The sequence below is a fragment of the Hemicordylus capensis genome, chromosome 11, assembly GCF_027244095.1.
Source record: "Hemicordylus capensis ecotype Gifberg chromosome 11, rHemCap1.1.pri, whole genome shotgun sequence".
NCBI lineage: Eukaryota > Metazoa > Chordata > Lepidosauria > Squamata > Cordylidae > Hemicordylus > Hemicordylus capensis.
The window spans coordinates 6,903,271-6,927,042 of record NC_069667.1 but is presented as its reverse complement, the minus strand read 5'-3'; the positions used below and the strand labels follow the sequence as shown (position 1 = coordinate 6,927,042).

The window sequence follows — 23,772 nt, the reverse complement described above, 5'->3', positions numbered from 1 at the left end:
ACCACACCAGGCCAGAAGAACCTCCAGGATTAGTTTCAGTAGTGGATCCTGGAGGGCAGGGCTGGCAAACCTCAGGTCGCTCAAGAAAAACAGCTAGATATAACCGCTGTGACTATACTGTATTTACCCAAATACAAGACTAGGTTTATTCCAAGTATTTTGATATTAGAAATCAGGAGGTCATCTTATATTCAGAGTCCTATTATTTTTGAGTCAATGTAGGTATAACTTGAATGTAACCTCTACTTTTTAAGGGGATCGTCTTAAATTCAGAGTCATCTTCCATAGGGTATTTCCATTTTAGACAGTCAATGGTGCTTTTCTTCTGTGTTTGACAAGGAACACCATTAAGGGAGGAGAGCTGGTCTTGTGGTAACGAGTATGAATTGCCGCCTTTGCTAAACAGAGTTCACCCTAGTTTGCACTGAATGGGAGTCTACATGTGTGAGCACTGTAAGATATTCCCCTCAGGGGATGGGGCCGCTCTGGGAAGAGCACCTGCACACTTGCATGCAGCAGGTTCCATAACTCAGTGGAAGAGCATCTTTTTACTTGCATGCATAAGGTTCCAAGTTCTCTCCCTGGCAACTCCAAGACAGGGTGGAGAGAAACTCTGGCCTGCAGTCCTGGAGAAGCCGCTGCCAGTCTGTGTAGACAAGACTGAACTAGATGGACCAATGGTCTGACCCAGCCTGAGGCAGCTTCCTATGTTCCTATGATACACACAGTCCTACCATGAACTTGACTGCTTGCAGCATTGATTATGACCTCTCAAAAAAGGAGCACGATCATAGGTTGCCCCTTTTCATAGCCGCTGATACAGCAGTTCATAGGAATATAGGAAGCTGCCTCATACTGAGTCAAACCCTGGGTCCATCTAGCTTAGTACTGTCTACACTAGGGATTCTCAATGTTGGGTCCCCATATATTATTGGACTTCAACTCCCATAATACCCAGCCCCAGCGGCCTTTGGCTGGGGATTATGGGAGTTGAAGTCCAATATCATCTGAAGACGCAATGCTGAGAATCCCTGCTCTACACTGACTGGCAGCGTCTCTCCAAAGTTTCAGGCTGGAATCTTTCTAGCCCTATCTGGAGATGCTGCCAGGGATTGAACCGAGGACCTTCTGTATGCAAGTCCTACAGTGGGCATTCTAAAATGAATGGCATTGAATGCCCACTGAAATGCACTGGTTTCTTCCTAATGGCCATGAAATGCACCGAATGGCCATTTGGAAATGCCATGCATTCCTATGGCCATTTGGAAGGAACCAGGGTATTACAGTGGGCATTCCCTGTCATTCATTTTAGCACATTCCCTCGAGTCCTCATGATCAAATGCATGGTGTCAGCCTAGCGGACATAGGACCCTTGGTCTGTCTGTCTGAGTATTGTCTACACCAGGGATTCTCAACGTTGGGTCCCCAGATGTTATGGGACTTCAACTCCCATAATCCCAACCAAAGGCCGCTGGGGCTGAGGATTATGGAAGTTTAAGTCCAATAACTTCTGGGGACCCAACGTTGAGAATCCCTGGTCTACACTGACTGGCAGCAGCTCTCCAAGGTTTCAAGCAGATGTCTCTCCAGCCCTACTTCCACTGAACTACCGCCCCATCCCCCAAAGGGAATATCTGACAGTACTCACATGTAGACAGCCATCCAAATACAAACCTGGGCAGACCCTGCTTAGCAAAGGGGACCATTCACGTATTCTACCCCAAGACCAGCTCTCCTCCTCCCCAAGGCTCACTTGTTTCTTGTTCCTTTCAAAGGCTCCAGCTATGGGATTGCCGTTGACTGGATGGACTCCACACAAGAGGAGGTCGCATTTTGGCAGGAAATGATGACCACGGCAAATGAATGGATTGAAGCGTCCCTGCCTTTGCGCTCTCTGACTGGAAAAAGGAAGCTGAAATGAACAGCTGGCAGCAGCCCACAGAGGAACGGAGAACCGTTTACACAGAGAAGAGGGCCAATGCAAAGCTGGCTGACCTCAGGATTGCCTGTGCAATGGACTTCGAAAGGACAAGGTATTATTACTCATCCCAAGAGAGGACTGAGCGGATTTTACATCCCAGCTAGCTGAAAGACCTGCTGCTCGTCACCTCTCCATCATCTAGACCTTAGATTTTATTCGACTTTGGGTTTGTACCCAGAGAGCAGGGAAGAAATTGTGTAAATATGTTTATAGTTTATTTTATTACAGTGTCCATGTTGCTGTTTCGTTTGTGCCTCCCCATAGAGGAAGTTATGACAAAACTTTGGCTAGTACAGCCACCAGTACACACAGTATCACAACAAAGTTGAAGCAAACCATGATGCAAATGAAACATGAAAAATCTGTACTAGGATATGCCTGGGTTACCAGCTCTCCAGGATTGACTGAGAGTTCTCCAGGAGCTGGCATTCATCTCCCATCCACATGTTATGTTCAACACTTGTACAGGTGCACAATGTATACAGGTACAGATCTGTACACAGGTACACTCATTCACATGTTATGCTGAACACAGGTACAGAAGTACCTCTCTATACCAGGCATTTGAAGGGCCTGTATCCAGGTTCACTTTTGAAACGAACACAGGTACAGTACAGTCATTCACACAAACACATGTACAGCATAATGTTTGAATCGGGCTCAGAATGCTGAAGATTTTAATGGTTTGATATCGTGAAAAATATTTCATTAGCGAGTCTCCAGGAAGCACTTCAGTCTGCTATCGGACCACAATCCCATTTCTGACCTTTTGTGTGCTGACCTCTGGAAACAAGTGTTGAATACAGTCTAATCCAACAAGGTACTTCCTACATTCTTAAAGGGGAAAGGGCATACCCCAAGAGAGATCCCTGTGGGATTTTAAAGACGAACAGATTTATTGGGGTCCCTGGTGAAAGAGCCTCTTGTCCACAAAAACATTTGTTGCAATAAATCCACCAGTCTGTCTGACTGGTACAAGATTGGAGAAGGTCCAAGGCTGAAATTATTTAATGTTGGGGAACTGTAACAGACTTCACATGGCTACCCCTCAAGAATTTAATACGGGCAACTTACACCTTAACTGCTGCAAAATCCTGAATGCCTGTGTTCTTGCTTCGTAAGTTTAGACCACAGAGAATCTAGTAAGGGGGCCGGGTGACAGGCCACAGAAGAATTAAGCCCTCCTCTGCTGTAAGAGTTCTCAGCCGATGCCATTGTAATCCCCATATGTGGTTGGACTGCAATTGTCATCACCATGGTGGCTGGGGATGATGGGAGTTGTAGTCCCAACAGCTGGGGACCCAAGGCTGATAAACCCTACCTGACTATATCCTAACTGGCTGCAGTGGTCTTCAGGTGGGGGCCTTTTCTACCCCTGGAAAAGAGAGAGTGCTTTATAGGATATTAATTAATATTTAATACTGTGGTTAATAGTAATCACAGTAGCAGATTACGCTGTCCTTCAATCTCTTTGCAGGATGGTCAGGCAAATACGTGGCAATACCATCTCTGTTTTACTTTAACAGTTGAAAACACTTTATAAACCCGCAAAATAGGTACTGGTCAATGTCATGAACAGGCCTGGAAGGCTTTTGACAAGTGTGAAGATACCGTCCTTGTTCTCTACGCTTCACGACCTGGCTATATGACTTTTATGCATTTCACTGGGAAGCAGGAAAAATATTTCTTAATGCTGTAGGGCCTTGTGCCTTACACCTATGAAAACATGTCTTGATGTTTAACTTATACATAATAAACCAAAAGATTTTGTTTGTCCTTCTCAGTTCTTCATTCTGAAACACTTTGCTATTTTTTCCTCTCCTCTGCAAACCTGTATTAATGGTCTGCAACATGCAGACTGGATCAGCCAGACACATCTTCAGACGGTAGAGCTCCATCATCTATACCTTAGATGTTATGTAACATTGGGTAGATGCCCAGAGAGCAGGGAAGAAATTGTGTAAATATGTTTATAGTTTCTTTTATTACAATTGTCATGAGGAAGAGCGGGATATAAAATGTAATAAATACATACATATATACATACATAAAGTGGTGTTTTGTGGTCCCCAACCCCATCCAAAAGAATTGTCCCTTTTCTAAACAGGAGTCACCTTGGTTTGCATTTGGATGGGCAATTGCAAGTGAATGCTGGAAGATATTCTTCTTAAGGGATGGCCCCATAGCTCCGTGGAAGAGCATCTGCATGCTTGCGTGAAGAAGGTTCCAGGTTCAAGCCCTGGTAGCATCTCCAGAAAAAGACTGCTGCCTGAAATTCTTGGAGAGTTGCGGCCAGTCAGTGTAGAATGTAGACAAATCTTAGCTAGATGGACCAATGGCCTGACTCGGTGAATGGCAGTTTCCAAGAAGGTTTGCCCCAGTCAATCATCTTCTGAATTCTGGAAAATAAAAGGTGAAGGAACTGATGATGAAGGGAAGGATCCTGGCTGATATTCAGAGCAAGGAAGTCTTGGTGCAGTGAAAGAGCAGTCCAGTGCAACTTGCCTAAAAAATGCCCACTGCAGTGTAGGGATGTGCGGTTCGGTTCGGATCCGGACCGGTTCGTCCGAACCGGTCCGGATCCGGCGGCTCGATCCCGGACCGAATCGGGCCCTCCCGGGGACCGAGCCGGACCGAATTCGAGCCGGTTCGGTACCGAACCGGCTCGGGTTTCCCGAACCGGTTCGGGAACGAAATTGAGTCTCTGGAGTGTCTCTTTAAAGTTCCAAGTGTGTCCTCCATTTTGTGTCTCCTTCCCGAAACTTTTGCTCCTCCTTGCATCCATTTTGTGATGCTATTTCCAGGCATTGTATTGGCTGCGCTATTGATCCTTGATTGGCCAGAATGAGTCCTTTGGTCTGGTAGGCTGCTTGGCTGTTGCACTGTTGAGAGCTGGCACCCTGTTGGCCGTGGGGGGAGTGCAAAGGTGGGGGCTCCCAAAGATGGGAATTTCAAACCTATATAAACCCAAGCCTCTTCTCTGGAAACTTCTCTTGGCTGCAGTTGTGGGATCATCTCTGAGACCTGCTTGCCCTTTGCTGGCTGCTCTGGTGTCTCTGTGAGTCCTGACTGTGTCCTGTGTCTCTCTGTGTGTGCTCTGTCTAATCCTTTGTCCACCAGCCCTTTGTGACTCTCTGTGTGTCTCCTCTCTCTGTCTGTCTCTTCTCTTGCCTGTATACTGTGTGTTACTTCACTTTACTTTCTTCTTAATTTCCCCCAATTTTCCCTGTTCCTTGTCTGTCTGCTTTTCTCCCCCCCCTCCCCCCCCCCTTTCCCTTCTCATCCTTTGGGCCTACCCTCCCCCTCCCCCACTCCCACCCACTGCATCCTCATTGCTTTAAATCTTCTTCCATTAATTATTGCTCTTTGTCCTGCCTTGTTGTTGTCCAACTTTTTGATTTTCACATTGCATTCCATTGGTTTCAGTTATATATTGCTTGCTGGTTTTGCTTAAATTGTACCATTTTGTTTGTTTCTGCTGACTGCTGCTGCCCTGCGAGTTGGTTCCCTGAATCCCTCCCCCCCACCCCCAGAGGATTCTGTTGTTGTTTCTTGTTGTCCCATATAATCAGTTTTGGTTCCCTGCTCCAAACTTGCCCCTCCAAGTCCAACCACACCCCACCCCAACCCCACCCCATCCAGCCTTCTCCCAAGTTTGCTGCTGCCAAACCGAGTCCAGTTTTCTTTGCTTGGTTCCACTTATTCATTTGCTATTATTAATTTGCAGCAATTGTGGTTTCATTGTCTCTGTTCACTTAGTGGCCCCCCTCAGAGTCTGTGTTTGGTTCCCCCTCCCCACACCCCCACCCCCAAGTTTTTTCTGCTGGTTATAGTCTTTCTTTTAATTTTTTTTTAAACTTCTGGCTTGTGTTCTCTTGATATATATTGCTTTATATATTTTGCTACCCTCCTCCTCCTCCTCCCCCCCCTGCCTGCCCCCCCCCACCCTCCCTCCTCCCAGACCCTACCCTAGCCCAGGCCCAGCTCCTCCCCCAACCACCCCATCCAGCCTAATCGCTGCTGCTGCCCGAGTTGTTCCAGTTTCTCCTTTGCTGTTTGTTGTTGCCCCCTCCCCTTCCCCCCAACACCCCTCTGCCACACACTAGCCCCCAACCACACACACCCTCTCTGCTCCCCCCACCCCACCTCTTTTTCTCCTTGCCCCTGACTCTCTCCACTCACCCCAGGCCCCCTGCCACACACTAGCCCCCAACCACACACACCCTCTCTGCTCCCCCCACCCCACCTCTTTTCCTCCTTGCCCCTGACTCTCTCCACTTACCCCAGGCCCCCTGCCACACACTAGCCCCAACCACACACACCCTCTCTGCTCCCCCCACCCCACCTCTTTTTCTCCTTGCCCCCGACTCTCTCCACTTACCCCAGGCCCCCTGCCACACACTAGCCCCCAACCACACACAGCCTCTCTGCTCCCCCCACCCCACCTCTTTTCCTCCTTGCCCCCGACTCTCTCCACTTACCCCAGGCCCCCTGCCACACACTAGCCCCCAACCACACACAGCCTCTCTGCTCCCCCCACCCCACCTCTTTTCCTCCTTGCCCCCGACTCTCTCCACTTACCCCAGGCCCCCTGCCACACACTAGCCCCCAACCACACACACCCTCTCTGCTCCCCCCACCCCACCTCTTTTTCTCCTTGCCCCCGACTCTCTCCACTTACCCCAGGCCCCCTGCCACACACTAGCCCCCAACCACACACAGCCTCTCTGCTCCCCCCACCCCACCTCTTTTCCTTCTTGCCCCCGACTCTCTCCACTTACCCCAGGCCCCCTGCCACACACTAGCCCCAACCACACACACCCTCTCTGCTCCCCCCACCCCACCTCTTTTTCTCCTTGCCCCCGACTCTCTCCACTTACCCCAGGCCCCCTGCCACACACTAGCCCCAACCACACACACCCTCTCTGCTCCCCCCACCCCACCTCTTTTCCTCCTTGCCCCCGACTCTCTCCACTTACCCCAGGCCCCCTGCCACACACTAGCCCCCAACCACACACACCCTCTCTGCTCCCCCCACCTCTTTGGACCGCTGCTACTGCTGTGTCCTCCCCCCACACCTGAATCCCCCCTCCCTGCTGCGCTGCGCTTCTCCTCTCTCCTCTTTCTCTCTATCATCTCTCTTTCTCCTCTCTCTCTCTTTCTTTTCTCTCTCTCTCCTCTCTTTCTCTTTGTCCCTGCCCCCCCCCTCTCTTTTCTCTCTCTCTTAGTCTTTTCTCTCTCTGCTCCCCTTCACTTTCCACCTCCTCTCCCACAGCTGCAGCCGCACACAGTAGCCTACCCACCTGGCGGCTGCCATCGGTTTTTTTTTTCTTTTTATAGTTTTTGGTTGATTTTGTCTCTGCTTGGGGGTGAGTTGAGCGACACAAATAGTGTTGTCTCCTCACTTCTGCCCCTCCATCGTTGTTGAACTACCCCGGTTGCCTGTGTGCCTCGTGCGGCCGCCCTGCTGTGTCTCAGCCCAGGGTGGCTGGCTGGCGGCGGCGAATCCGTGACCAGCAGTGAGTGGCAGGAGAAGGACCGGAAGAAGAGGGGTTAGTGCGTGTGCGATTGTGCACCTTTTGTTGCCCCTTTCTCTCCCTAGCTGGCGGTTTTAAATAGGGACACCCCTATTCTGAAATGCATTTGGGTGTGGGGAGGAGGGAGGGAACCTTGGAGAGGAGATGTACTGTTGTAAAACTTGTGTCTTCATGCCCATGCCCAGTAAAGAAATTGCTGCTGTGTGTTGCGTTGCATTGCATGCGTCTTGCAGGTGGTTTTTGAACAGGTGCCTTCCAGAGTGCTTCCTTGCCTCTGGGGCAGTCTGAGTGGGGTCCAGGGTTCTGATGCGATGCTGCCACTACATGCTGGGCCCATGCCATGCCAGAGTGCTTCCTTGCCTCTGGGGCAGTCTGAGTGGGGTCCTGGCTGGGCTCTGATGCTGCCACTACATGCTGGGCCAATACACACGTATGATGATGATCATGATGTTCAATCCATGAGGCTGCCATCAAGTGTTTGCTGCTGCTTGCTTGCCATGGCATTGGGCAGGCAGAGTCACAGAGTGGGTGGGTTCAACCTCTGTGTTGGTGTGACTGGGTTCTGGTTTTGGTTGTGTGCAATTTAGAGTCACTAAATAGGCTGCATTGAGTTTGATGCTCCCCCCACAGGAGCATTACTTGAGAACCACCCCCCAGAACCCACACTTTGTGTTCCAGTTCACTAAATAAGGGTTTCCTCCTTTGATCTGCAGGTTCCCAAGCGTTAACTGCATCCCTCCCCCACCCCCGGTAGGTGCTGTGCCCTCCCCCCATCCACTCTCCCCCCCCAAAAAAGCTAAAAACTTGCCACCCACACCACAACTACTCCACCCAACTGCCCGTGCCACCCTCCCACACCGGGGTTCCACCCTTTAACCCCCTATTTTTCTAAAAAAATCCCCTCCCAGACCCATCTCCCCAATTGGCTTGGTGGTTGACTCCCAAATTCAAAAAGGACACCCTCCCCCTCACTTCGATTGGCTTCCCCCCCCATATCAAAAAGTCTTCCTTTCCCCCCAATTGGCTTCCTTTTTTGAAAACAAACTTCCCCCCCGCCGCCTCCAAATCAGCTGCCTTTTTTTTGGCCCCTAAGCCCCTCCAAATTATTTTTTTGACCCTGTCTGGCCTTCCTCCTAAAGTCTCCCTCCTTCTGACCTAGCAGCATGTCTGAGCGCCGTGTGGCGGGCAGGGCTCGCTCAAGGCTGGCAGGCAGAGGTGGGAGAGGCCAGGTGCGGGGTGCGCCTGCGGCACGGGGAGGGAGAGGACGCGGGGAGCCTGAGGACACCCCAGTTCTCCCCATTGGAGAATTCTTTGCTCCGGCCCCATCTTTGGTGCGCAGGATTCAGTTCCCCACGCCTGCTGCCGCCAATCGCGGCAGAGGCAGAGGCACCGTTAGGGCTGTGGCGGGTCCCTCCTCGCCGGCGGCACCAGGTGCTGCTGAGCTACCGCCAGTTGTTGAGGTGGAGGAGACTGTGGAGTTGGAAGAGCAGGTAGAGGGCGGTGAGGACCGTGCGGCTGGCAGCGATGCAGCCAGGTTCTCCCTCCCTCTGGGGCCCCTTCCCCCTATCCTTTCGCCGCTCAGTGGGGCCCCCCCTCGTGAAGCCCGACACTCTGGTGGGGAGCGGTCTGGCGAGGTGGTGGAGGAGAGGCCTGCCTCTCCGATGCCAGTTGAGCCGGGCCCTTCCTCCGCTGTGGAGGGCGGAAGGGGCGGGTTGGGTGGCAGCAGTGGGCAGGCAGCGGCGGCCGCCCCCCCCCCCCTAGGACTGCAGCCACCCTGCGAGAAACGGCCTAGGACGGCGCCCAGGGCGCAGGAGGCCAAGGGCAGTGGTGCATGGGTGCATTTTGAGGTCCCTCAAGATGCCCCATTCCACGCCCGCTGTGTCCACTGCAGGATGCTTGTCAGCCGTGGAAGGGACCCTGCGCACCTGGGTACGACGCCTATGTGGAGACACCTAGAGCGTCACCACCCAGGTCTCAGGGGACAGGCTGGCAGCGCTAGTGCGCCTTGTGCATCTGCCACTAGGGCGGGCAGCGGCAGTGTGCCAGCCAGCAGGCAGGCTACACTGCCCGTCCAGCGGTGGACGCAGTCCTCGGGCAGCCAGCGTATTGTTCGCGTGGACCATCATCACCTCACCCGCCTCATAGGGGAGATGATTTCCACCGATGACCAGCCGTTTCAGGTGGTCGAGAACAACGGCTTCCGCCGGATTCTCCAATACCTGGCTCCCGAATACGTCATCCCCTCAAGGACGACGTTCAGCCGGAACGTGGTCCCCTCCCTGTACCGCCGGTGCAGGGAGCTCGTGTCGGCCGAGCTGTGTGCAGCTCCGGCCGGGACAAGCGTGAATTTCACGACTGACCTCTGGACCAGTGTCAGTGGGATGCACGCTTCTTTCCTGGCCCTCACTGCCCACTGGTGGGGACCGGAGAGTGAGGGTACCTCCGCGGGCGATGCTTCCGGGTCCGGCGCGGCTCCCGATGCACTACGGCACAGGTGGGCCGTCCTGCACGTGGAGACGATGGACACGAGGCACACCGCGGAGGAGGTGGCGGCCGTACTCGACCGCCAGATAGAGGAGTGGATTGGCGGGTGTCCACACCTCTCCTGCGGCTTCATTGTCACCGACAATGGAGCCAACGTTACCGCCGCTGTCGAGACAGTCATGGACTGTGTGAACATACGGTGTATGGCACACACGCTCCATCTGACCGTCAGGGACGCCCTTGGCCTTAGGGAGCTGAGGGCGTCCCAGGAGAAGGGGGCCCGCCCCATCGCAGGTGCTGTTGCTGCCACGGCCACGCTTGTGGATAAGTCCCGCAAGCTGGCCGCCCACTTCCACCGCAGCGAGAAGTCCAGGAGACTGCTTCGCCAGAAGCAGGATGACCTTGGCCTTCCTCGCCATCTCATCCCTACGGATGTGGAGACGCGGTGGAACTCCACCTTCCTCCTGTTCCAGCGCCTGTTGGAGCAGGAGAGAGCCCTTGTCGCCCTGGCGAGGGACGAGTCCTTGGATGTCTGCGACTTCTCGAACGCAGAGTGGAAGCAGATGTCCGAGGCGGTGTCGGCACTCGAGCCCTTCCAGCTTGCCACGAAGGGCTTGTGTGGCGACACCACTCCCTTGAGCCAGGCGCTGCCCACAGCTGTTGGTCTCGAGAAGCTGATGGGTGGACTCCATATCTCTCTGACCACGCCAGAGGGTCGTGCTCTGGCTGGGAGGCTGAGGTCTGGGGTTGACAAGCGGCTCGTTGATGTGCTGGGAGACAGGGAGGAGTATGTCCTCGCTTGTCTCTGTCACCCAGCCCTCAAGGGCAATGCCGTGAGTGCCGACGACTTGCCCAGGTGGAAGGGCATCCTGGTCGAGAAGGTTAGGGAGGAGGAGGCCGCTAGGGCCCGCAGAGACCAGGGTGTTGGTAGTGGTGCGGGGGCAGCCCTCGCGGCCCAACCCGCACCCAGCAGCAGCATGGGCGGCCAGCCGGCGTCAGCTTCCCCTTCCCCTCCCTCTTCCCAGTCCAGCAGCGCGGCATCCCAGGCGGCGCCATCGCAGCAGCCATTTGCTACCGACTCGAGATCCGCCCAGTGGTTTCAGCGGTTCTGCTATGGCGCCATGCCTGGTATGCGGGAGGCTCGACCTGCCAGGCCCCCCTCCAGTGCTGAGCAATGCGTTGCGCAGTACTTGGAGGAGCCTGTGGAGGGAGACGGCGTGGACTGCGCACAGTTCTGGGCGAGCCGCCGCCAAGTCTGGCCAGACCTGGCGGTGGTGGCTGTGCGCCTCCTCTCCTGCCCCCCAACCAGTGTCCAGAGCGAGCGGGTGTTTTCACGTGCCGGGGACGTGGTGACACCCTCTCGCTCCCGCTTGGACCCTGGTCTGGTGGAGCAGCTGGTCTTCCTTAAGGTGAACCTCCCCCTGTTGGGCTACCCCAAGCTGCAGTTTGAGACGGGCGAGTGATTACCGTGGGTTGCCCCATGGTTGGTCACCTGCCTGGCTCGAACTCTGTGCTTATCCCTACCCTCCCCCCTTCCACCTCTAGCTGAGCTGACGTGACAGATGCTGAGCCGTGCCAGCCAGTCGCAGCGTGTAGTGTGCCCACACAGAGATGCAGTTGTAGTAGTAGTTGTAGTGCTGCGACTGGCCAGATGTTTACAATGCCCACGCCCACCTAAAAAGAAACCCAATGCTGACCAGCACAGGCCCTTTATCTATCCACCTGTCAGCATTTGGGGACCTGGCGTGGGCACGGCACACCCCCCCAAAGTAGCACAGCCCACGGAGTACTAGACTTAGCGGCAGCGGCGGGTATACGTTCAAAAATGCAGTGTAGATATGTAAATACTGTATGTAAATAAACATGTAAATAATTTTTTCTTTAAAAACCCCATGTCAAAATCAAGCCTCAAAATTATGCAAAAGAAAGAAAAAAAGGTGACAAAGGGAGAACAAAATGATGAATGCAAAATGAATTGATTTTATTGAAAATGTCACCAGAAATCATGTGTGGGGGGCTTGGTTTACATGGAGAAGATGATTGGGTGATTTTTTGAAATGAAACGAATGAATTATTATCATCTTATGTTCATCTTGATTGTGGTCACTGTTGATGTTGGCTGATGGCAAAAAACCCAAAACCATCAGAATAGCAATGAACTGGCTGCCAACACAACATATTGATTGATAACTGTGCAGGGGGGGAATTGGGTCTGTGTGTGTGTGTGTGGTGCAGGCTCAGTCTGTCTCTTCCTGTTGTGTGTCTGTCTGTCTGTCTGTCTGTCTGTGTGAATGGATGCCTAGCACTGTCTCTGTGTGTGGATGCTTTCTGTGTGTAGTGTGATGTGTGTCTGTCTACATTTTTTTTTCCTCCCCCCCATGCCTCCCTCCATCCTTCCCCTCTCATCCTCTCCCCTTCCTCTTCACCACCTTCCATCCTCCCTCCCTTCCAGCCCACCACCGCCTCACCTGCCCCCAACCCCGGTCTGGCAGATGATGAGAGTCTGGTCTCTCCCACCGAAGCACACACGTGAGCACGTGTGTGCACAAATATGTGGCTGACCAACTCTGAGCCGGACCCTCCCCCCTTCAATCCCCTCTACATCCCTCTCCCCCTCCCCTTTCCTCCCCCCTGCCTCCCAGCCTCCCTCCCTGCCTCCCTCCCCCCTCCTAGCTAGCAGCGCACACATACACACACAAAACACCTGTGGTGGCAAACACCACCAGCACACATGCACTCACACTGGTGCCACCACCTCTGCCTTGGGCCTCTGTGTCCTTGAGCAGATATGTGGTGGTGGACCAGAGAAGCATTTCTTTCCAGCAAGGCAAAAGGCATGCACTCACTGCACACACACACACACACACACGAAGAGGTGAAGACGAGAAGAGGCAACTTCTAGAACCAGCAGCAGCAGGTGAGTGTCGTGTAATTGTGTTGCTTCCCAAGGCCACTGCCCATGCTCAATGCTCAGTCTGCTGAAACTAAAGAACTAGCTACAATCACCCTTCCTCACATGCAGCTCAGCTCAGCTCAGCTCAGCTGCACAGCACACTGACTAACTAGACACTACAGCTGGTGGTAGAAAAAACAGAAGTCTAGATTCTAGAAGATGTCCTGGTGGATTTTAAACTTTCAAATCTGTGCTAGGATTGCCTCGCCCGCCTCCTCCTCCTCCTCCTCCTCCTCCTGCCTGTAATTGTGCCCTCTCCCCTTGCAGTTGCGCCGTCGTGATGAGTTGGTGATGTCCGTGCGCCGTCTACTTGTTAGCTCTCTCCTCCTCATGTTGGCTGGGCTTGCCAGGCACTGGCTGGCAGCAGCTGTTGGCTGTGTGCTAGGCTCAGGCTGTGGCGCGCGTGACTGGACTGGGAATGTTATTGTAGCGGCAACACTGGTTGTGGTGGTAGCAGTAGTAGCTGTTGTTGTTGCTGGGCTGGTGGCTGCTGGCCTGTGCTGACTCTGCGCACTTGGTCTGGTCTGGTCTGGTCATTGGGATGCAGATGTAGGGTGTGTGTGCATCATCCATGGGGAGCATCAGAGCAGAGCAGAGCAGGTTGGCTGGCTTCTGTCTGTCGGGCCTAGTCAGTGGCAGGCACTGAGTGAGGCGGTGGTTCCTTTGGGCATCACGTCACCCATCATGCAGAGCGGCAGGTCTGCTGCTCTGCTGCTCCGCCTCCTGCTTCTTCTCTGTGTGTGCTGCTCTTGTGCTTAGTGTGCTGCTCCGCTGCTGCTGCTGTGCTGGCAGGCAGCACAGCAGTGGCCTTTTTGTTAGATCAGAGAGTGGGTGTTGTCTCTCTGAGTGTCCTCCTCTTACTTGCTTGGATAGGAGTGGTGGTAGTAGGTAGGCATTAAGATGGACTGACTAGGTGTTACGTGTTAGGGCGCCCAGAGAGAGGGGCCAAAAAGATGGGGTGGCAATTGTTGGGTTGCTCCTAGTATTATTGGTGAATTTCTGAAGAAATTTTTTTTTCCCATTGGCTAGAATGGGGGTTCGGGGCTGCCCCAGACCCGCCTCTGTGGGGTGGCAGCACCGCCAAAGTGGGTCCGGGGCCATGGCAAAAATGCCCTCAGTCCCTCCCAGCAATCCCCGTAGAGATAGGAGTGATGGTTCTGTTGTTTTTCTGAGGTGTTCTGAGTGAGTGTGGATTCTGTGATAGCAAATGAGAGTGGATTCATGGTGTCTCATTGGAAATCTCATAAGCTATCATAGAATCTACACTCAGAATACCTCAGAAAAACAACAGAACCATCACTCCTATCTCTACGGGGATTGCTGGGAGGGACTGAGGGCATTTTTGCCATGGCCCCGGACCCACTTTGGGGGTGCTGCCACCCCACAGAGGTGGGTCTGGGGCAGCCCCGAATCCCCATTCTAGCCAATGGGAAAAAAAATTTTCTTCAGAAATTCACCAATAATACTAGGAGCCACCAATTGCCTTGGGATTTTTGGGGTGGAGGACACCCATGGGTGGCTACCACCCACCCCAGCTTTTTTGCCCCTAAGGGCTCCACATTGTGAGTTATGGGCAAAAATTTATTTTTTGAAAAAAAATTGTAAAAAATCAGAGGAAGGTCCAATCGACTTGAAATTTGGGTGGCAGGTAGAACACAATGTCCCCTTCAAAACCAGCCACTTTTTGTGATCCGAACCGGTTCGGTTCGGATCCGAACCGGTTCGAAACCGAACCGGAACGGGGGGGTGGTCTGGCAAAACCAAAACCGAACCACCCCGGTCCGGTCCGGACCCGGTTCGGACCCGAACCGAACCGGGAGAACCGGTTTTATGCACATCCCTACTGCAGTGGGGAAGCAGTACTTTTTGACACTCCCTTTCCCCAGGATGCCCTCAGTTAAGGTTACCAACAGGGTGACGTAACCTCAGGGCAACTTTAATTGTAAACCGCCCGGAGACTCAAGTTTTGGGCAGTATAAAAAATGTGAAACAAACAAACAAACATAAACCTTGTACACTGATCTGGGCTTCTCAGAGGAAGGGCAGACTATACATGTAAAAATAAATAAAACAAACCGCCCCTTATTAGCAGGGACTGCATTTATTTTAGCCCCAAATAGTCTGTCCCTCATGGGGTGCCATTTGTCCCTTATTTTTCAGCTTACAGCCATCAATGACGGACTCACTTCGCATTCTCCAGGTATCAGGATCATGGAAACCATGCAAGTGATGACTGCTCGATTGTGCTCATGGCTGAAGCTCTTTTCACTGGCTAACAATGCTTCTCTTTCTAGAAAGCAAAATGACATCACACCCAATTTGGCTGATCATGGTCATATCCATCAGTGGAGGAGAAGCAGTCCAAGTTGGAACTCAAACCATGGTTTAAATTGAAAGCGGTTTTTTAAAAACCCAAGCACAGGCAACTGCACAGTGCCACCTGAACATATGTCCCCGAGGGCTGTGCAGCCCTCTGCTTCCCCACTGCACCGGTGCAGTTAGTTTGGAAATCCTATTAGGCTGTTCTCTTGCCCCGCTGGGACATCCTTGCGCTACATCAGCCAGTGTGCTTAAGATGCAACAGAACTGCTTTTCCACAGCTGAAGGTGCAGAGTGGCCTTCCTGGATGAAAAACGCACAAGCAGCCCTGAGGGTTATTTGAGTTGTGCCTGTGCACCCTTCCTATTTGGGGCTGTGTTTTCCAACAGAAATGAGCAGAGGCTCACAGGAGAGTATGCAGTCAACAACACTGTCTCTGTCGGCGCTTCGCTGGCCCCCATGCCTAACTTATCCCAGCTGGTTGGTTGTTTCAGTGTACCGTGTGTATGCAGGTACAAATCTGTACACAGGTACAGTCATTCACAAGCTATGCTGAACACAGGTACAGAAGTGCATTTCCTATCTGTAACCTGCATTGGAAGGGCCCGTATCCAGGTTCACTTTTAACATGAACACAGGTACAGTCATTCACACAAACACCAGTATGCGTGTACAGACATCCGCACATTTGCACAGCATACATTTCTGAATCGGGCTCTAGGCTTCTTCCCAGGATGTCCCTTAGCAGAGTCAATCATCAATCCAGGTTCTTCCTTAGCAGCTAACTGTATCCCCTGAGCAGACACATGCAAGCTAGCTTTGCCCATTGATAAATCTGAAAACTTCCTTGGAGAGAGGCAGTGATTGCTGGAGGGTATTGTCGTGCCCCTGATCACCTTTTCCCATCCATTCTTTACTGCTGCTTATCTGATCTCTCCTTTGCTAGCCAATGGCTCCTCCCCTTCCAATCCCCTGATAGAAAAAGCAATTGAAAGAGAACTAGGACAAGCAGCAACAAAGAAAGGCCTGATTTACACTGGCATCCAAACCTAGGTTTAATGTGGGTTACCAACATTAGATTGATTGCGGGAACCCGTGCCAAGATGGATTATGGCCCAAGCTGAAGCTGAGATGCTTGCCTTGGAGTGGAGTCACACAATGACACTCATGACAATAACCGGAATTAAACCTAGATTCAGACAACTGTGTGGACTCGACCAAAGCATGGGGAAAGGCGACCATGGACTCTCTAATCTCCCACCAGCTTGCTCTGGCCACCTCAGAGAGAGCTGCAAAATCCCCAGAAGGCAGAGCCCTGACTTATGTGTGGCTGGGTTCCCCAGAGTACAACATCTGGATCCTGAACAGGATCCTGTTCACAGTTGTTGCCCCATCTTGGCCGAGCACCCAGACAGGCCAGAGGGGGAGGTCCCGTGGGGTGCCAGGAGGCAAAGAGCAGAGGATCAGCCAAGGGTGGGTATCAGATGCGGACAATGAGGCCAGAGGCATGGCTGAGGAACAGCAAGCTGATGAAGGGCCAGAGGCAGAAGATGCAGCGAGAGAGCTGGGCTGGTGGCTGGATACCAAAGGCGGAGGGCTGGAGACCTCCGAGGCCCCTTCCTTCCCACGCCAACATCCCATGTGCCAGTGGCTTTTCTTTCACGCAAAGCTGTACATTAGGGATCTGCTAAACCTCCACACCTCCTTGAGGAATTTCAGCTCGTCTTTCCAAACCTCTACTAGCTTCCCACAGTGGGCTGGAAAGCTGGATGCAATTTCGGTAGAGCCCATGTCAGTTGCTAGATCTGCTGGGAAACGGCTTTCAGTGGGGAGTGGGGGAGTGATTCAGCACCTGGTTTATGCAGAGCCCTCCATGTATAACTATTATGGGGCTTTGCCTTTTGTGACATACTCCCAGGGGTGCTCAGCCTTGGGTCCCCAGGTGTTGTTGGACTACAGTGCCCATCATCCCCAGCCATTTGGCCATCATAGGAACATAGGCAGCTGCCTTCTACTGAGTCAAACCATTGGTCCATCTAGTGCAGTATTGTCTACACAGACTGGCAGCGGCTTCTTCAAGGTTGCAGGCAGGAGTCTCCCTCACTCCTACCTGGAGATGCCAAGGAGGGAACTTGGAACCTTCGCATGCAAGGAGGCAGATGCTCTTCTCAGAGCGGCCCCATCCCCTAAGGGGAATATCTTACACTATTCACATGTCGTCTCCCACTCAAATGCAAACCAGGGTGGACCCTGCTTGGCAAAGGGAACAATGCATGCTTTCTACCACAAAACCAGCTCTCCTCCCATAAACTCCCATCGTGGCTGGGGATGATGGGAATTGTAGTCCAACCACATCTGGGGACTCAAAGCTGAGAATCCCTGCAACAGCTTATTCTGCAGAATTATTTGCAATTAAAATAAAAAATAAAAATAATAATAATAAAAATAAATAAAAATAAAGAATCAAGTGACTCTCTCATCATCTTGTCTTCACTTTCTCTAAGTGGAACCCTGTTTTTACAACTTCAGTCTCAGGAATGAGGGGACATCTGCAAGTTCCATTCCAGTGTGGGGATCCCTTTGCTCCAGCCAGAAACCGCAGGTGCCACCCCCTTCCCTCTCCCCCCACTACCCCACCCCACCCCACATTCTGCCACCACCTAGAACTCTGAGGAAATTTCACACATCACCATGACTCTGATTTTTACTATTGTTTTGCATGGCTCAGCTGTTCCAAGGAGACTTTTGGCCCCAGTCTCCAACAAACACCATGACGGAAAATGTGAGGTTTAAGGCATTCTCTTTGCAAAAACAGAAGGCTGCTGTTCAGTGCTGGAAGCTTTCTCTCTCTCTTTTTGCCAACTCAAGGGAGCTTACTAGTTTGCCCTCCCCCCACCTTGATGAAGACATCAAGATAAACTATATTTATGAAAAAAATATATCAAAAAATGCACAAATTATGGGCTTGGTCCAGCCAAAGTTAAACATAAACAACAATGACAAATATTTATATCCTACTTATCAACAAAAGCTTCCAAAGCGATTTACTTGGAGAAATAATAAATAAATCAAAGGGCTCCCACTCCCCAAAGGGCTCACAATCTAAAAAAAACAACATGAGATAGACACCAGCAACAGTCACTGGAGGTCCTGTGCTGGGGGTGGAGAGGGCCAGTTACTCTCCCCCTGCTCAATCAAAGAGAATCGCCACGTTAAAAAGGTGCCTCTTTGCCAAGTTAGCAGGGACAAACGTTAAACCCTTGTAAGCGCCAATATTTCAATGCACAGACTCAACTCTCCCATTGAAAGCAACGGGCTTTCATTGTGCTTAACTCTAGCTGGATCCTTCCCCATGAATACCATCCAAAATGCATATAATCCAGAATGGATACTAGCATAAAATATTTTTCGTGCCTCCATTGCGTCCCCTCTCCAAATCTACATATGCTGCAGCAACTGGTGGTCTTGAGGTAGCAAAATGGGTAGTAACAAAATTGATAATACTGTGACCCGCTCAAGAACCACCAGGCTCGCAGCCCGATTTTCTGCAATCGTGGGAATAGCCTCTGTTTCTATTGCTGTTGCTTTGCATCTTTTATGGTTATATTATGCTTGTTTTAAAATCTTTTCATCAGATCTGTATTTTTATCTTTTTGCTGATATTCTTGCCTCCCCATCTCTGGCAACTTTTAAAAAAGCACTGAAGACATATTTGTTCACCCAGGCTTTGAATTAGCTGTATAGTTTTAATACTTTTAATGTTGGGTTTTAAATTATTTGAATGTTAATGATTTTAATGTTTATATTATTTTAATTGTAAACCACCCAGAGATGCAAGTTTTGGGTGGTATAGGGATATGTTAAATAATTAAAATAATAAACAAACAAATGATATTTTAATTGTGTGATTTTTGTAGTCTTGTGTTAACTTTTGTGTGACCCACCTTCAGATGGTTTTAATGAAAAGAGGTCTAGAAATTTAACAATAAATAAAGAAACAGAACGGATTGCTCTGCGAGGCACCATTGCTGTGGGGACGGATGGGTCTATTGTGTGCTGTATCGGTGAGTTCCAGATGCTCCTTGTTGTGTGACAAGCCACAGAAGAATGGGTTCACAGAATGACAACATAGTAGCGCCATCCGTGTGTGTGCGCGTGTCTGAGTGTGATTGCCCTGAAATGTGCCTGACACAATTGTTGCTTCTTTCCTCCCAGGGGCCTGAAGGCGTCATGGCGCCAAGCCAGTAGACCTGTGAAACATCTAGCAGGACGTGAGACTTGACTGGCCATCTGCTGCGCCTGGCTTACTGGCCACAATGGCCTTCGGAGGGCAGCCCTGCTATGATCCAGAAAGGAGGAGATTCCTGGCCCGGACCCCCTTTTACAAACACCCCCCCCCGCTCTGCCAAGGTTTCTGCTCCTCAGAAACTCTATGATCCAAATGTATTAGCAGCCTCTCCTTCAGGCACCGTAACACCTGTGTGGTGGAGACGTCTCCCTTGACTTCTCTGGAGATCTGGGGGTCCAAATGTTGGGAAGATTCCTCCTGCCCCTTGGAGGAAAGGCACGGCCCTGTTGTCACCCAGCCATGTGTGCTCAGGAACAGACTTCAGTCTGGATCCCAATCTGAAGGGTTGCCAACCTTTTTTACTGGCCTGGCTCCTGTGCCTTTAAAAATGTCTTGACATTCAAAAATTAAGCAGCTGAAGCTTTTGGTGTCATGGAAATGCAGACATGGGAAAACCTTTGGCAATTTAATTTCTGTAACCAGGTATCTTCTAAAGGAACAGGAGCAGGATTGGTTAGAGAGTTGGCAACCCTGGGTGCTTGTGCCCCATGCCCACCACTAGGCCCTGAGAATTCTGCACTGGGAGTGGAGTGGGAGATGGAGGGAGGATAGAAAGGGCCAGTGCTGCCAAGTGGCACTTATGTGGAGGATGGGAATTGCACCCTCTTGATGTAGCCTGGCTCCTCTGCTCGGAGCAAAAGCTTGACCAGTTTGAGCAGGTGAAGCCATTCCTAGCCTAAAGAGATGGGAAACTGCTTCACTGGCTTAAGCTTTGCATGTCAGGCGTCTGCTGAAGTCACAGGAGCAGGACCAGGTAGAGAGTTGGCAACCCTGCCTGTGAGTGCCTCGTGCCCACCACTGGGCCATGGAGTTCCGCCATCCTTGTTTAGATCCAAATATGGCAGTTGTTGGGGGGGGGGTCCCCGGCCGGGAGTGTTTACCGGTCGCCATGGGGCTGGAGGTTCCGCTGATGCCTTCAAACTGTCTGGACTCGACCGTTGGCAGGAGGACTTTCTGGCCTCTCCTGCTGCTCACGGCAAATTTCCGTCCCATTTGGGCCGCGAGGGAGCGCAGAAGATGGCCTCGGGCAAGGAGTCCAGAGTGAGTGTCCACCGCCCTGCCCCAAATAGGTTCATGTGGTGGCAGGTGACCCCCAGGGGTCGGATTTGGGTCAAGGTGGAGACATTTAGGAAGCGACACTGTCCTGGCCCCTTTGGGCTGACCATGGTGGGCAGGAAGGGACTGGCCCAGCCCATCTTCACAGGGTCTTCATGGAGCACCGGCCCCTCATCGATGGGTCAGCCCCCCCCTCCTCCAGGACCTCTTCCAGCGAGGAAGCACAGAGTGGAGCCACCTGCAGAGAGCTGGAGAAGGAGCTCCTGACCTCTCTGAGCTGCTGCCCAATATAGGGGTTTCTCATTGTCTGGAAACACACCAGCAGGGATTCAAACCAACAGCCTCCTGCTCTCTAGGCAGGTTGCTTCCTTGCTGGGCCATTAGGTGGCTTTAAAAAAACATTGGTCATTCTTGGGAGCTGCCGGCTATGCCTGCATTGGATGCTCCAAAGGGGTCAGGCTCGGGAACACTTCAAGTCTCCAGCAACACCCCTGCAGAGAGGCCTTCTCCCTCCCTCACTCCCCCACTCCCTCTTTGGATCGATGGTGATGATGACCTCCTTGTTTTGGAAGGCCTCTTCCTCGGTAGCTTAGAATGTGATAATACGGGTTTTATTGTTTGTAAGCCTCTTTGATATTGTTAAACTAAAACTAGGATATAAAAGAAATGAAACGTTGTGGAGGGGGATGGAGGGGAGGTAGAAACGGCAAGATCTGCCAAGTGGCACTTTGTGGAGGATGGGAATTGCCCCCTCTTGATGTAGCCTGGCTCCTCTGCTCGGAGCAAAAGCTTGACCAGTTTGAGCAGGAGAAGCCATTCTTAGCCTAAAGAGATGGGAAACTGCTTCACTGGCTTAAGCTTTGCATGTCAGGTGTCTTCTGAAGTCACAGGAGCAGGACCAGGTAGAGAGTTGGCAACCCTGCCTGTGGGTGCCTCGTGCCCACCACTGGGCCATGGAGTTCTGCCATCCTTGTTTAGATCCAAATATGGCAGTTGCTGGGGGGGGGGTCCCCGGCCGGGAGTGTTTACCGGTCGCCATGGGGCTGGAGGTTCCGCTGCTGCCTTCAAACTGTCTGGACTCGACCGTTGGCAGGAGGACTTTCTGGCCTCTCCTGCTGCTCACGGCAAATTTCCGTCCCATTTGGGCCGCGAGGGAGCGCAGAAGATGGCCTCGGGCAAGGAGTCCAGAGTGAGTGTCCACCGCCCTGCCCCAAATAGGTCCATGTGGTGGCAGGTGACCCCCAGGGGTCGGATCTGGGTCAAGGTGGAGACATTTAGGAAGTCCCTCTTGGCCCCTTTGGGCTGACCCATGTGGGCATGAATGAACTGGCCCAGGGCACGTTCACTGGGTCTTCATGGAGCACAAGCCCCCCATGGATGGCTCAGAGCTCCCTCAGCCCCCTCCCTCCTCCAGGACCTCTATCTTCCCGCGAGGAAGCACAGAATGGAGCCACCTGTACAGAGCGGGGGAAGGACTCCTGGCCTCTCCGAGCTCCCGGCAGGCAGCTTCCCCCTTCAGAAGTCACAGCAGCAGGATTAGTGAGAGAGTTGGCACCTTCCCAGGTGGTGAGACTCTCCTATTGAGCAAGGGGGGAGCAACTGGCCCTCTCCAGCCCCAGCCCAGCATCCCTCCTCCCGTGGTCTTGCTGCCATCGGCTTGAGGTTTCTTTTTGGACTGAGAGCCCTTTGGGGACAGGACATCATCTCATTCAGGTGTTCTCGGTTCCTTTCTCTGTGCCTGTCATCCGCTTGGAGTCTTTTGGTTGGAGAGTGGTCTAGAAATATGCGTAGCCGCAGAAGTCCTTGCTTAGATTCAAAAAGTGGCCGTTGCTGAGCTGTATCCCAGGGCTGGGTATCTTGACCTGGTTGCCATGGCGCTGGGGTTCCGACGATCCTGATGGGGATGGAGGTTCCGCTGCTGCCCTGGGAGCCTCTGGACCGGACTGGTGACAGGAGGGCGTTGCGGTCTCTCCTGCTGCTCACGCCAAAGGTTGTCCCTTTGGGGCCACCAGGGAGTGCTGAACGTGGCCTCCTCTGGCAAGGGGACCAGCGGGAGGGCTCACCACCCTGCCTCAAACAGGTTCAATGGGTGGGGGGTGGCGACCACCAAAGTTCTCAAAGCGGTTTGGGTCATGGTGAGAAATCTCGGAAGTGAGTCCCTCCTGGTCCCTTTGGGCTGACCCCGGTGTGTCCGAACAGACTGGCCCAGCCCATCCTCACTCCTGCTCTCCTCTCTCCTGGACAGGACAAGGGAGAAGGAGGCCCCTTACTCCGCGGCGTGGGCAGCCTTGATGGCGCTACTCCTGTGGCTCCACTCAGGTACGTTCTCCTGCTCCTCCTGGGTTATCCGGGCCGTCTCGATGGATGGCACCATGGATTTGAAGACCACTTTGGACCCTTTTAAGAAACATGGCCCCTGCCAGGGTTTCATAAGCTGCCCCCCCCCCAAAGAGGTCCCTGTTCACAAGAAGCACCAGACAGAAAGGAATGACAGCAAGGGCAGGCCAAGGGGTCTCCAAAGCCCATCAGTCTGAACTACCTGGGCTTTGGGGGTGGCTCCAGGGGTTCAGGCACAGGAGGCGAGGCAGGGTTCTCATGCACATGGAGCTCTCTAGGGTTTCCAATGGGGCAGGGTCCCCTAGTCTGCTCTGCCAGGACTGGGGGGCTGAGAGGCCCCATGGGCTGGTGTGCCTGGCCCACCATTTCTCAGTGCCTGGATTCCAGGTGAGCCCTGCAGCCACCCAGAGCGGGAGACTGGAGCCAGGGTGTGGCTGGCTGCTTCTTCAGGGCTGGATCCCCTGGTGCCTCCTTGAGTGGCAGCAGGGGAAAGGGAGCAGTTGTGGTGGGGAGCAGTGGAAGCCCCTCTGGGGGGCAGAGGAGGAGGTCGTGGCAGCCCCTCGGAACAGGTGGTGCTGAGTCAGACCATTGATCTACTCGCTTCATGGTGGTCTACTCTGACCAGCAGCCACTCTCCAAACCCCAACCAGCGGAGCTGAGATGTTTTAGAGGTTTTCACACTAGGCGACATACAGGGGTGTAGCAAGGTTGGAGTGGGCCCAGAGACCAGATTTTAAAATGGGCCCCCCCGCCTCAA

General features: G+C 52.6%; 1 protein-coding gene across 1 annotated transcript in view; it reads left to right on the top strand.

The window, feature by feature from the left end:
* Positions 1–23,772, top strand: part of LOC128335706 (synaptotagmin-like protein 2) — a 66,734-nt gene that overhangs the window by 7,215 nt on the left and 35,747 nt on the right. Inside the window, exon 3 of the mRNA XM_053274376.1 lies at positions 16,703–16,751. Within this exon, the coding sequence (XP_053130351.1) occupies positions 16,703–16,751 (49 nt within the window). The remainder of the gene's footprint in view (positions 1–16,702; positions 16,752–23,772) is intronic.